Source organism: Elaeis guineensis, chromosome 8 (assembly GCF_000442705.2).
Source record: "Elaeis guineensis isolate ETL-2024a chromosome 8, EG11, whole genome shotgun sequence".
NCBI classification, from domain to species: Eukaryota; Viridiplantae; Streptophyta; class Magnoliopsida; order Arecales; family Arecaceae; genus Elaeis; species Elaeis guineensis.
This window is the reverse complement of record NC_026000.2, coordinates 17,059,488-17,073,458: the sequence shown is the minus strand read 5'-3', so window position 1 is coordinate 17,073,458 and position 13,971 is coordinate 17,059,488. Positions and strand designations below refer to the sequence as shown.

Below are 13,971 nucleotides of genomic sequence, written 5' to 3'. Positions count from 1 at the left end.
CTAAATTGATTTTGTAGCTATGTTTAGTTTTATAGCCATTTTATAATTCAGTGAGATTTTAAATTTAGGTCCTTTTAAATATGTTTCTGCGGTCAAGTTTACACATGCATGCATGCATGCACATTTGCACACATAGACACATGGACATGCACGTCTCTGCACACACACTTACATATACATGTTCATCATTCATATTCTCAGTAATAAACCAAGGAGCTAATAGGACATTCCATTGTAATCTCTAGCAAAAATGACCAACTGCTAGATTAGCTAGCTATGTTTGCCCTCCCCGTATGTCTTAACTAAATCCTGCCTACCGGAGCCTGAGTTGTAGTGATCCATGAAAGGCATTAACCAATTCCGAGTGCAATCCTGGATGTGAAAACTTGCATAAACTCCATTAAACATCAAGTTGATGAGCCTTTGTGCTGTAATAGGACATTGTAGGTATGGTTTTTAAGTTTTCTTTATATAAAATCCTCAGAATCTTTTTAAGCGGTGACAGTAATTGTTCTTTATATAAAATCCATAATCAATTTTAGCCTACAGGCCAAAATAATCAGCCTCTCTCTCCTTACAGTCTTAACTTATTTCACACATTGATTTCAGTCATTCATCTAGAGTAGAAATTTTTCTACCTCTAGGAATATTTCAAGCACACCATGCTCTTCCACTATGCAAGCCTATTCTAAAACTTGGAGCTTCTCCTCTTAGATCACAAGAATTTAACCATATTATCTAATGGCGTGTCAAAACGAACCATGGATTATAATTAATTAACGTTACAGAAATTTGACCAGATTTGATCGACCAATATACAGTCTCATGAACCAGAGAGGCATGCATGGATTGCTAGTTGCCACTTGAAATGCCCATTGATTTGCATACTGAGCAAAGATTAACGGTAGCGAAAAATGAGATATGTTAGGGGGGTAGTATGTCATCCATGCCGAAGACACGTGATAGTGGATATCTCTCATCAGACTTCTCCAACCCCCACTCCCCAAGATTGCCACCATGTCTCGATCAGAGGTAAATAAGTACAATCTCAGAGGTAGATATATTATCCCAAAACTATTTTAAAAGCCACATCGAAAGAACTCATTCAGTATATAATGAAGCAGTGGATCTCACTTCAGATCCCATCGATCTTCACTTTCTCACTGACCCTTTCGGATGAAGCTCCCATAATGGTTGGTGGAAAACCTAGTTGATTCTGATTTCGGCCGCCAACCCTAGCTTCGACCGCTAAGGTTGACTTTGACTACCCATCATGACTCCGCCCGTAGATCCTTAACCATTAGCATCAGGGTGACACCCGAATGTCAAACAGCGAAACAAAAGAAGTCCTGGGCCTAACATCATCTTCGATCAAAGGATCCCCCGCCGATCTTTGCTTCTAGCCGCATGCTACATTTCCTTCAATACTTGCTACTTACCACATTTGGAAGAGTCAACCCGTATGCTATCTCATCAAGTCATATTATCCCACGTGGGGCCATACCTCTCCAATAGCTGACTGTGCGCCAAGGAACGCCACATCAAATCAAGCCACCCTTGAGGGTGGCTGACTGCGTGTCAAATAAGATGACGTTCGCCATCCAAGTCCAATTTGGGAGGAGTTATTATCTGGAGCACACTCGGGTAGACTAGTCAAATCCAACGGTGGATAACACACCACAATAACCCTCGTATTTGACAAACTTGGACATCATGAGCGGTACGGATGGAGAGGCCAGAATAGTCTCTCATCGCTTTCTCATTATGGCTATCCATCTTCCTATAAATAGAGGTAAAAATGGGACCCTCTAGGGATGCACATACACACGCCCTCTATACCTCTCGCTTTCTTTCTCGTTTGTTGTATTTTTCTAACTTGACTGTTGGAGGATCTCCACCAGAGCTAATTCTAGCCGGGACTCATTTTGTAGGTCTCGGTGCATCAGCTATTTCCAGCCATCTCAAGCCATTATAATCGGAGCCAGAAATCTCCCACAACAAGATAGTTTTTTTATTTTATGAAATTCATATAGAAGTATACCAGGTATCATTCTAAATTAGCATAAGGGCTTTGAGCAATGCCCGTACAACCTTAAAAAAAAAATAAAGGAAAATGAGAAGCTACACTTTGATATGTTAAGCGACATGAGTTGCAAATTCATTGTTATTTAACTCTTTAATCCAGTAAACATACCTCTTATTTGATTACTTCAGAAGTTCTTATCTTTTCTATTTTTGTCTCTTGTGGAGGAACTAAATGCTAATATGGAAAGGAACCAAAGAAAGAATGGTCTCTTGAGAAGCAGATACACTCTAAGATATGTCACATATGTTCATACTACGTATAGTAAGTAGTTGACTGCGAAATTACACCCTGCATCACATGCACCATGCTAGTCACCTCATCTTATTCTTATGAGCTCCGTTCATCATATTCTTGCCTCAATGATGGGCCTATAGGAATGAGATAAGATGATCTGCATAGTGCATGGCCATGCCAGTACGCATGGTGCAAAATATAATTTTTCATTCATAAGATTTAATCATGCCTTGAGCTAAATCTCTAGGCTGAAATAATGCCTGAAACTAATCGAGCACTACCGAAGATCCGTCAATCAGACCAACAAATTGGGCAACATTGGTAAATAATAGGGTTTACAGTGCTTCCATTGTTCGCTTCATTATATGATGATCGTTGCTTGCATGGTCTTGGATATTGTTTTGAATAAAGGCCTGCCATCTGCTGTGTACCATGAAACCACTCGGCCGTCATGTGCCCACCATCTGCATTCTAATGCATTGATCATGGAATGCAGATTAAAATAGAATACTTGGAGAAGGCTAAAGTTTCATCATCACCTGCCACTGGAGTTATAAGCCTCCGGAGGATTAAACTCAGATAAAAGCTGAGAAGAATGGTAGCTGGCTGATTCTATCCTCACTTCTTTCATGGTGCAAGCGCAAGCCGAATACCATCAGAAAATCACCGCAAAAGAAGATTGCCCTAGAAATTGTAGCAGCACACAATCGCAATTGCAGAAGTAGTGTGGAGGTTTTGATGACCATCACAGAACAGGTATACAACATTACCATCTAAGGCATGTCCATAGCCTTAAAGAATCCATATATATTATACCAGTTGAACTTGCCATCACCTGAGGCAGCTGTAGCTGGGTACCGTAAATTCTCAAACTTGCTTTTCCGCTTCATAATAAACGAGAATAAATAGAATAGAAAATTTTCCTTCTCTACAACACAATGCAAACAGTGCCAGAGTGGAGTATATGAAGAAGAATGAAACTCAATGACATCAGTTGCACGTGTAGCAAATGCAAGGCACATCTCAATCACTTGTACCAGAGAAAAAAATCAACAACTAATGCCTCAATCTTCCTCTACACAGAATGATCCATTACAATATCCATGTTTAACTCCACATCGCATAATGTCAAACCAGCTTTTTTTTTTTTTTTTAATGTACAATAAAAATTGTTAGCAGTTACGCAAATTCTAAACAGAATTAATTGCTTATTTGAGCTAAAAAGGTTGATGCAATTAGCAAATTTATTGACTCGAGAGTGCTAAAGAATATCAAGAAGGCAGCATATACATTCATATTTGCTGGATAACATCTTACACAAAAACTACAACTGAAATCGATTGTAAGTACGTGAGAAACTTGTCTTCCGAAAATTAGGTGGGTACAACCCCATGAGATGGGGCAAACAGCTGCATGAGAAACAGCCCAAAGGCGATGGACAACATTACCAGCTGAATAAAACAACAGAGGGAAGACTTGAAGACTTTATTTTGCAGCCGCAAGACCTCTCCAGTCCCTACCAGCTCCTTGCAGTAAGCCTCTAATTCCTCCATTTTCCCTTTCAACATGATAACCTTATTCTCAGTATCTCTCCAATTAAGCATAATCTGTGTTTGATCCCCAGCGAGAGACTTCTGGTCCTCAAGGAGAGCAATGTGATCTTCTGCCTGGAGTTTCCAACTCTGGGTAGTTCTTGTCATGATCAGATACTCGATTTCTGCCTGCATCTTCTTCTCAAGCAGTCTGTCAAGATCAACCTCCATCTCCTTGCACTTCTCTTGAAGTAATGGCAGATCAGTGTTCCCTATTTCCTTGCCTGCCAACTCAGTTGTGTTGAGGATTGCTTCAAGTTCGAGCACCTTCGATTCTCTAGCCTTGACAATTGCCAATGCTTCTTCCAGTTTATATTGAAGATGTTCCATCTTTCGATTCAATTGGCCTGAATCAGCTGCAGGAGATGGGGAGCTACTCCCTTCTGCTTCTTCATTGTTATCATCAAAGTCATCAACACCTGGCTCCTTCCCAATTTCCCCAATGTTCTCAATTTCTGAACAGGGAGAACATTACAGAAAATTGATCAGTATGTGATGAAGCAACTTTGTGCAAACACATGCAAGTGATAAACATTTTCAGGGAGTTCTGCTCGTTGCTGGCATAGTCTCAGCCTGAAAGGTAACTATCTTGAACATCAACAATTACAAGTATCTGGTCAACTTAGATAATCACAGAATCAACTAAAAAGTTTGATATATAGCATCATATATCCATAAAGGTGTAAGTTCATAACTATTGAGTTAACCAACAAAGTTTCTTTATTGCTTTATAATGTCACATAAGAATCTTGCAGAATCAGTTTGCTTCAGTGGAACCTGAAGTCATCTAAAAACTTAATACCCCATGCTCTAGCTGATGCAATTTTAGAGTCTGACCATAGTAGAAAAGAGTAAGATGTTGACAAAATTTTACAAAACAAGATATAAGACTCTATAAAATAAGTATCTTAAGATATTTGTCATGCAAAAGCACGTTAGATGATCATGGTAGAGAAGAGCAGTGGATATGTGGGGAAAAAAACTAGGAACTAGAGGGAAAAATCAGCAACAAATACGTTAGAGAATGCTTGACACTCATAACAAACACAGAATGAGCATGATATCAGGAAAATATAGTCATGAGCAATGAAGACATGATAAGCCTTTACAGCTTAGTGTAGATTAGTCCTCTATGTCTAGACCTACAAACTATGTAGATGTGAAAGCAAACTTCTTATCACATTGTTGGATCTCATTGTTAGGTTTTCATGGTTTTGACTTAAATGATCTCACAGCAATGATACCAATTTAATGTATAGATCCTTGATGAACAGATCTACAAGTAGTATATATCTGAATTTCAACATTAATATACATGTAATTTCAAGGAGAAGAGGAAAACAAAATGAAATGATAAGCCGACTGAATCCATGGTCATACAAGCAATCTGAAGCCTAAGAAGCCTATTCTAAACCTATATTAAGAAATCATAAATCTTAAACTCAACTTACTATAAAAGAAAACAAGACACATACCTGCCATAGCAACTTCAGTTCATGATAAGCTGGGTAAAACAAACCTGTTTGTGCATCACAGATGTACAAAAGATGTGGTTTGCCTAGGAAACCCAAATGCATGGTTCCAAGCTCGAAACAACATTCAGAACTTAAAGGTTGATAGCTTTGGCTGTTATTTTCTCCTTAAAAAGAAAATACAAATGAGGCCTAATTTAACTGCATCACCAAGCAGATGGGATGACAATAAAACAAGAAGGCAAAACCTAAAAGGCCTATGCAGAAGTTTGAGAAAGCATTCAAAGATAGCCTTTGATTGGAATGCATGACAAATAAAGGTTCATAAATCATGACTATAAATGCATGCCATAAGGCTCGTTATTTACCCTTTTGATTACAATCAAAATGACAATACAGATAATGGATCAAAGAGCAAAATATGCAAATGCATGGTGATAAGAATGAAGTGATTTAAGGTTAGCAGATATTAACAGCTAGCGTCATTCATGAATTCTCTGATTCCCAAGTGAAACTTTGCACCTTGCAACAACTTGCTATGCACCTTGCACCATCACCTATTTGATAGCTTTGAGAACATACAAGACATACAAGTAACTTTATGCATACATGGACTGCTAATAAGCATGTATTATGCAGTTGTGAAATGTTAAAAAGGAGGCGCTTTACTTAAGCGGGAGCTAATGTTAAGTTTCTAGTTATCCTAAGTGTCAATCACTTTGATCTCCAACAGTCCTTTAAAAGAAAATAATAGGTTCATATATATGGATCATATATTTGATATGTTAAACAGTATACTCAGTTGACCAGTCAGTGCTAAGTAGCATAAAATTTTATTATGTTATATTATATTCAGAAGGAGAATTATTATCATACTTCACTGGAAGTTTCATTCCAAACACTTCTGAGTCCTTTAATATCCTTTAACATCCATCATAACTCTGACTCTCAAAAAATACAGGATAAGTGCTCATAATTCAAGCTAACGTAATTATGACACTCCACTTTGAATACCAAAAACTAATATCATGTCATAGCATCCAAAAGTTTCAACTCTCATAAGTTCCTGGATAGTGGAGTTTCCAAGTAGCAAAGGTTATTTTTAAAGGTTTTTGTATTGTTGGATCCATCTCATAAGGCATTTGATGCATTAGACCATATACCAGAGGTTGGCTTTATAATCTGTTTAATCTGGGAAGCACTAATCCTATCTGCAAGTAAAAAGAGGATTATTGATGATTGCGATCAAGAGACGACTCGCGTTCTTTCTCAGATTCTTTTTATTACTATTGATCAACACGCTCCCTTTTTCTGACAGAATCACTTATTTTAGTTTTTGTTGTGTGTTACTTTTTTCCATTTGCATGCAAGGTTTCATGGCAGAAGTTAGAAGAAGAAACAAATAGCTTGTGCATGATCTTGGTAACAACTTTTTAAATATACACATGTGTCCATCAAAGAATACATGAACATGCACACACAGCTACTTAAACATTCAAGCAGTGGCACACATACAGTGTGAACATGTCCCTTATACGCCCCCAAAAGATGGTTTTCATAGAAGAGGTAATTATCCTCATTAATGTCCAACCTGCAATTCTAGCATGACAACATGACATCACTTGGATCAAATCAAGACAATTTTCTCTGATTTTATTCGCAAAAGAATGCAAAAACGAATACTCCATCCATAAAAGATAATTTAAGTATGCCATGCCACTCCAATCTAGAAAGCAAGCAGAACTAAAAATTGTGGCTAGATGGCTCTTAAGAAGATATTCCCACGGAATCAACAAGAGATGATCTTGCATCTTGTTATGTGAAAAAATTGATGCTGGATAGCACCACATAAGGTTATGACTCAGTAAATTCAGAAATTGCAATATTTCACATAGCAAAGCAAAGGCAATTGACCCAGCAAAATATTATGCTAGAGTGGATAAAAAATCAATTATGGTTACAAAGCATTCCAAACCCTCGGCAGACGTTAGAAAAAAGCTTGATTATGATGAATGAGTTGCTTTTTTTTTAAGAAAAAATTTTCTGTTAGGCATAACATTGAAGGACAAAAGAATGTGGAGAATAAACAACTTGCCTCTCTTTCTCTCTCTTTATGTGTGTGTGTGTGTGGACTTGGCTACACTTAGTGGTTGCCGTACCATCACGTACTGTCCGATACGGGACATACTGCACCATACTGATACTGTACCAGTATGCTGTACCATACCATACCACACCATATACTGACACTGTAATATGATGGTATCAGTACGGGTCTGGTACCAAGATAGCAAACATCTATCACACTTGAGTAGAACACCACTCAGGTCCGATTTGATCAACATTGAACAATGAAGGTTCCACATTGATGTTCTAAGTCATTATATGTGATCTCCTACCTCGAGTGAGAGATTTGACAGAATCTGAGTAGAGATTTGACCGAATCTGAGTAGAGATTCACCCTGAATGTAGCTTGTATACATACATATATAGATGTATATATACTTGTACATATATGGTTATATATACATATGTGTTTGTGTGTGTGTGTGTGTGTGTGTATATGTAGAAAGAGAGAGAACTAGGCTAAAATCAGATTGATCGGATTTGGACTCCGATCCAGTCAATTTAAAACTCTATAATAGGGGTCCTACATTAATGATCCAAGCCGTTGAATGTGATCTGCCATCTCAAAACTACTTGTATACAAAAAAAAATCATATGATTTGAAGACTCCTAGTCTATACATCAAGTAGTCAAAAATTGAACAGTCTAAATAAAATTGAATTAAATATATTTTTTGATCACTTGATGCATAGACTAAGGATCTTCAAATCATATGATTTTTGGTATGCAAGCAGTTTTGAGATAGTAGATCACATCCAATGGCTTGAATCATTGATGTAAGATCCCCATTGTCCAATTTTGATTTGACCAGATCTGAATCCAAATCCAGTTGACCTTACCCATATCTGCCCTATATATATGTGTGTGTGTGCACACACGCGTGCGTGTACACACACGTACATCCGTCATACGTATGTATGTACATGTATGTATGTCTATACATTCATATATACAAATATAGATTCATATGCATATGTATAATTAATATATATGTGTGTGTATGTGTATATGTTTTTATATATGTATGTATGTATGTATGCCTATATGTATGTATGTATGTATGTATAAAGCTAGACTTGGCTACACTTGAGTGGATCTCCACTCAAATTTGATTGGATCTACATCAGACAATGGGGTCCAACATCGACGATCTGAGCCATTAGATGTGATCTACCATCTCTAAACTATTTATATGTTACAAATCATGTGATCTATAGACCCTTAACAAATGTATCAAAAAGTTGGGCAATCCAAATAATATGAAACCATTCATGTTTTTTTAATCACTTTATGCATAGGTTAGGGGATACTAAATTACATAATTTTTGGTGTGTAAGCAATTTATAGATAGTAGATCACATCTAATGGCTTGAAGATTCTATAAATAACCATATGAATGAGAAAAATTGAATGACTAGGTTATGTAAAAAATGATCCAAGAAAAAGATATTGCTAGGAGGCAAAGGACTGTACCAAGAAATACGATAGCATACATGAAATGCAAGACCTATATCCTTTTGAACAATTAGCAATGATATCAATTCACATGTTGTAATAAATCAAGTGCCAGGCAAAAATAACCTACTTTTCCGGTAACAACTGAAACAGCATTCAGTCTTCTTGTCATGAAACATATTAGCAAATGTTATTGATCGCAAAGGTAGAAACAATTATCGAATTTGTGATGATAACATTGTGACTAACAAATACTTTTTAGCCTTTGACAGACAAGTTAGAATACTTAAACCTCTAAAGAGAACCATTGCTGTTTCCCTGATAACCTGTACACTGACAATGTTCAGTGCTTCTGTCTATATCTTCGCCCACTATAGCACCACAGAAAGAGCAGATTAATGATGAACAAAACAAATGTTACATTTTTTATTCTAGTTTATCAGCAGCCCAAGCTCGTTATTTTCTACAACATGATCTAACAAGACTATTCACAGCAGAATAAAGTGTATAATTCAAAAAAGCAACAATCGTATGAAACTGACAGTGCATCAAAGAGGAGAGGCAAATCATTGTACATAAAAACAGCAAATAAGTGCACTACCTAATCTTTGCTCAAAAGAAAAAGAAAGAGCCATAAGGAGATACAGGCTGTACCACTTTCTAGAGCTTGCTGAGCTGCTTCGAGCAAAATAAGTGACTCCACAAAAGGATCAAGATTTGGATGTCGCCAGTGACTCTTGCTTTTTTCAACCTTCTCTTCTGTCAATAATTCAGCATCTAAATCTACCTTTGATAAATCTTCAATCCCCCCATTCTCCTTGTGGTAAGGTGATCGGACTTCCTCACTTGGCTGAGCTTCATCGCTGTGATATCCATCATCATTTATGGACTTGTCACTCTGCTTTGCATTATTAACCACGCTGCCCCTCTGCATAAAAGCTGCATCAGAGCTTCTCAAGTCAGACTCTACACTAGAATGGGAATTTTCCTTCTCAATTCTAACCTGATCTCCTCTAAATTTCTTACTGATATCTAAGCCACCTCCTCTCCCCTGTTGACCCCTTTGTTGTAAAACATTCCCTGATCCTCTCCCACCAGAATTTTTCACCCTGCCTCTCTCCCTCCCGAATCCTACTGCTTCATGCCTCAGCCTTGGAGCACTTGCAGCTGTTGAAGACTTGCTACTTCGGTCCTCACTGTTCTCAGAATCCATGCCAATAGAGAAGCCAGCAGCAGCCACCAACAGTCCAAGCTCTGGATCCAAGGTGCCACCAGCAACTGCAAGGGGAGCCCCTCTAGCATTCCTCGACTCCACAGAAGCCATTGAACCCTCATCACTCTTCTGCTTGCTCTCGTCACGAGCCTTTTGAGTCTCCGTAAGTGAAAGCCTGCGTTTGAGAACCTGAGCAGAATCAGCACCAGTTGCTCCATCCTTATTCAAGTCTCTCCTTATCCTCCTCCATTTCTTTAATCCATACCCCTTTGTAGGTGTTGGCTTTGATGCCACCACCTCAGGAGCTGCAATTGGAGGAGATACAATTGACCTCAGGGGCAAACCAGCCGTATTCTCCATTCGAACTCCAGCTCCATTCACTTTTGTATCCATGGGAGCCGATACCATTGCTTCAGCAGGAGATACACTTCCTTTCCCCTCCCTAACATCACCAGCACCCCCTGTGTCGACCGGGGAATGGTTCTTAATATGTTCTTCAGGACCTATGTCGCCATTGATCTCCACCTTAATTCCACCTAAAGGTGCCATCTTTTCTAGGGTTCCACTCTCCTTCTCCTCTACCACCTCCTCAAACCCAGATTTCGAGCACTCCTCTAAATCCATACCTCAACCTACCAAAACAACCTAAACCTAGCCCAACTTACAATGATCTACCACAGAATTCCCCAGATCTCCAAAGAAACTACAACAACAGAATTCAGCAATAACCAAAGAAACTCAAATTCCTCGACCCACAAGGAATCAAGAACGCGGACGGTTCCACTGATATCCCAACGAAATTTCCCGGCGAAAAAAGCTCAAATGTAAATATTATAGCACGAATTGCGAGAAAAAGCGTACCTTTCCGTGATTTCGTTTCAGAATTAAGGTTCTTGGAATCAGGGACGGGAAGTATCAGAAGGGGCGGACTGCAAACCCTAGAAATTAGCGCGGTAGAAGGAGGGGAGGGGAGGAGAAAAATTATACATATGAGAAAAATGGGCATAAATGGTCGTAATAATATGGATAAATTATTCGTTTTCTTATTATTATTACGTGGAAGGAAGACGGTGGGACCCGCACACGTGGCGGTGTTTGCGTAGGCACGTATTTGTTCACTTGTTAGTTTGGAAGAAGCCACTGGATATGAGATATAATTACAGAAATGTCTCAATCTGGACTCAGTTTAGCCGCATTATACAAAAACATGAAAACTACCAGTCAAGAGTGGACACGTCATCAGTTAATTACACGGGTGATTCCTGCGTGTTTTTTTTTTTTTTTTTGTGTGTGGAGCAATGATGTTAACAACATCCCCACACAGATTACGTATTATTGGATCTTTAATTAACGACACGTGGATAATCCTTTTTAGGCATGGAAATTATTATTATTATTATTATTATTATTATTATTATTATTATTATTATTATTATTATTATTATTTTGGTAAAGGATTAGGTTTTAATAACAAAATTCATTAGAAGTTTTACATCCACCTCTATCAGAACCACCTCTCAATGTTTGCTTTGTATCTTGGGTTTATAGGTTAGCTTTGTTGAGTGAGTCGCTTGATTTGAGCTTGCGCTCAGGTTGTTCTAAACAAATGAGCCAATCACAAACTAAGCTTGAGTATGTTTGATCAAATGCTAAGTGAAAAAATTATGTACGAGAGTATTATTTTGAAGTTCGTCTATTTAACTCAAAAGTCATCAACGTCCATCAACTTGATTTAAGAATGAGCTCAGCTTAGTTTTATAGACAAGTCCTGAATCATTGGTTGTCGTTATGCCGCAGACCAAAGGCAAACACATGAGCCTCATGGCGAGTCTCGCCTTCTTGAGCCGTGAATGGCATCCTGTCACGGTCCAAAGTGTAGGCCACGGTCATCATGAAAGACGATGAGATTATGTGAGGTGCAGTCATGGAGGTCACACTGCTGAAGTCGAACATTGTCATTGAGCCGATTGGGTTCGACCCAACCTCAAATGGCCATGTAGCTAAGATATTCGCACTGGGCGCAGCGATCTCTAGCTTCAGAATGCCACATTCACCATGCTTGGGCTTCTGGGAGAAAATGAGGCAACCTCTACAGTTGGCCAGAACCCAAGAGAAGAGTGGCGCTCGGGAGATGGGAATGGCTAGGGTTCTATTCTCTTGGGAGAACGGGTGAAACACTTTCTTCTCTTTTTTTCGTTAGCTAAGATGGCCAGATAGAGACATATGGTAGATAAGAATCAGCTTAGTGTATGCTAAGCTGGTATACCAAGTGCAGAATACACATGGACTTGCTTGCGACCCTATACTCTTTGTGTGCATATTCTATCCAGTGTGGATCTCCCTCTATTTATGCCTTCACAAACTTCGTATCATGTTTGGCCTTGGAAAATATTCTATATCTTGCCATGCATTTAACATGATATGGAAAAACTGCTTGCTTAATTTTTCCCATTCAGCAAGAACTTAAATTCTGTTGAATATGTCTTGAACTCACAAGCCCTAAAGAGCACAAAAGTGTTCTTTTTCTTGGGGGTGAAGTGAGCGAAGCAAGTGGAGCATAATGCAATAAGCAAAGCAAGTTGAGCAGTCAATGCAAATTCTATTTTATGGGCCTCAAAACAGGCCAGTCGAAGCAATTTTTTTCAGAAAAGATTTTAACAGGTATATCTCTAAAACGACTCAAAATTAAATGAAGATTTTAAAAGCAAGATCAATATAGAAGTTGAAATTTGTTTTCTATATATTTTTAGCTTTTTCATATTTATTTTTATTAATCATATTTATTTCGAGAAAATTGAACCTCGTCTATATCGGAAAAGAAATGAGATCCGAGTCTTCATATTTGTAGTTGATAGTGTGCGTTGATGCTGTTCCATTGGCAGAAAGGTCCACGTTATTTTCCTGTCTGAAGAGATGGACATCTGTGCATCACGATCTCAGGTTACATGCGTGAGGTAAATGGGCAAGATAGTGCCAAATGGTTATAAAGATCTTTTTGAGGAGAAACTATATAATAATATTCCGTATAAGATTTGAAATCTCATAGGATAGAGACATCCTGGTTTTTGATGGGGACGGGATGCGATAAATATGCAAGATAGTGCCAAATGGTTATAAAGAACTTTTTGAGGAGAAACTATGTAATAATATACAATACAAAGTTTAAAATCTCATGGGATGAAGCGTCCTGATTTTTGGCTAGAATGGGACACCCCGCATCCCATCCCATCCCGATCGGATGTTCCGATACATTATTTTTTTTATTTTTTTGATAAATTTTGATCCGACCCTTTCAAGGCCAACCTCATCATTCCATACAATATTTTATTTATTATTTAATTTATATATTATTTTATATATTATTCTGAATAAAATTAGACCGTTTCAAATCTCACAGTGGATAACACACCACGTCATGCCATGCTACCTCTTGCATTTCACCGATTCTCGGTTGCGTGCTACCCACCATGCATATGCTTCGGGATTTATCCTGTTCACTTGGTGCATGCAATAATTTCTCTTTGATCTCATCCTACAATTTTGAACACACCACAATATCCCTAAATTATCTGTGGTGCGCGATCGAACGGCCTCAAAATCCCTTTCCTTCCCCTCCATGCCGAGCGATCGAGACTCCTTCCCCTCCTCTCCTCTCTCCTCCGGTCTTCCTCCTTCATCTCAATTTACTTGCCGTCGGCGTCCTCCCCTCTCCTCTCCCTCCTCTCTTCTCTGTCCTGAGGTGTCCTCCATCTAGTATGCCTATGCTTCCTCCAGCGATGACGCCAATGCCGA

At 38.5% G+C, this 13,971-nt stretch overlaps 1 protein-coding gene across 2 annotated transcripts; it reads right to left on the bottom strand.

Annotated features, from left to right (window-relative positions):
• Positions 1–3,591: 3,591 nt before the first annotated feature.
• Positions 3,592–11,176, bottom strand: LOC105050036 (WPP domain-interacting protein 2). Of its 2 annotated transcripts, XM_029266095.2 has the most exons (3): positions 9,621–11,176; positions 5,432–5,551; positions 3,592–4,367 (listed from the first exon to the last, which is right to left on the bottom strand). In XM_029266095.2, exons 1-3 carry the CDS (start codon positions 10,801–10,803, stop codon positions 3,694–3,696), a joined length of 1,977 nt encoding a protein of 658 aa, XP_029121928.1. In that variant the 5' UTR covers positions 10,804–11,176; the 3' UTR covers positions 3,592–3,693. The 2 variants fall into 2 exon arrangements, with proteins under 2 accessions (XP_029121928.1, XP_010928194.1); XM_010929892.3 differs by lacking the exon at positions 5,432–5,551 and having other exon boundaries at positions 9,621–11,171.
• Between the last annotated feature and the right edge of the window lie 2,795 nt (positions 11,177–13,971).

What these genes read in the sequence shown, in the direction of transcription:
- LOC105050036 (XM_029266095.2), bottom strand. Translation starts at nt 10,803, where the DNA reads ATGGATTTAGAGGAGTGCTCGAAATCTGGGTTTGAGGAGGTGGTAGAG. An exon ending in TCAGCAAGCTCTAGAAAGTG is followed by an intron (nt 5,552 to 9,620) that starts GTACAGCCTGTA and finishes TTTCTTTTTAAG; the next exon opens with GAGAAAATAACAGCCAAAGC. An exon ending in CATCTGTGATGCACAAACAG is followed by an intron (nt 4,368 to 5,431) that starts GTTTGTTTTACC and finishes CTCCCTGTTCAG; the next exon opens with AAATTGAGAACATTGGGGAA.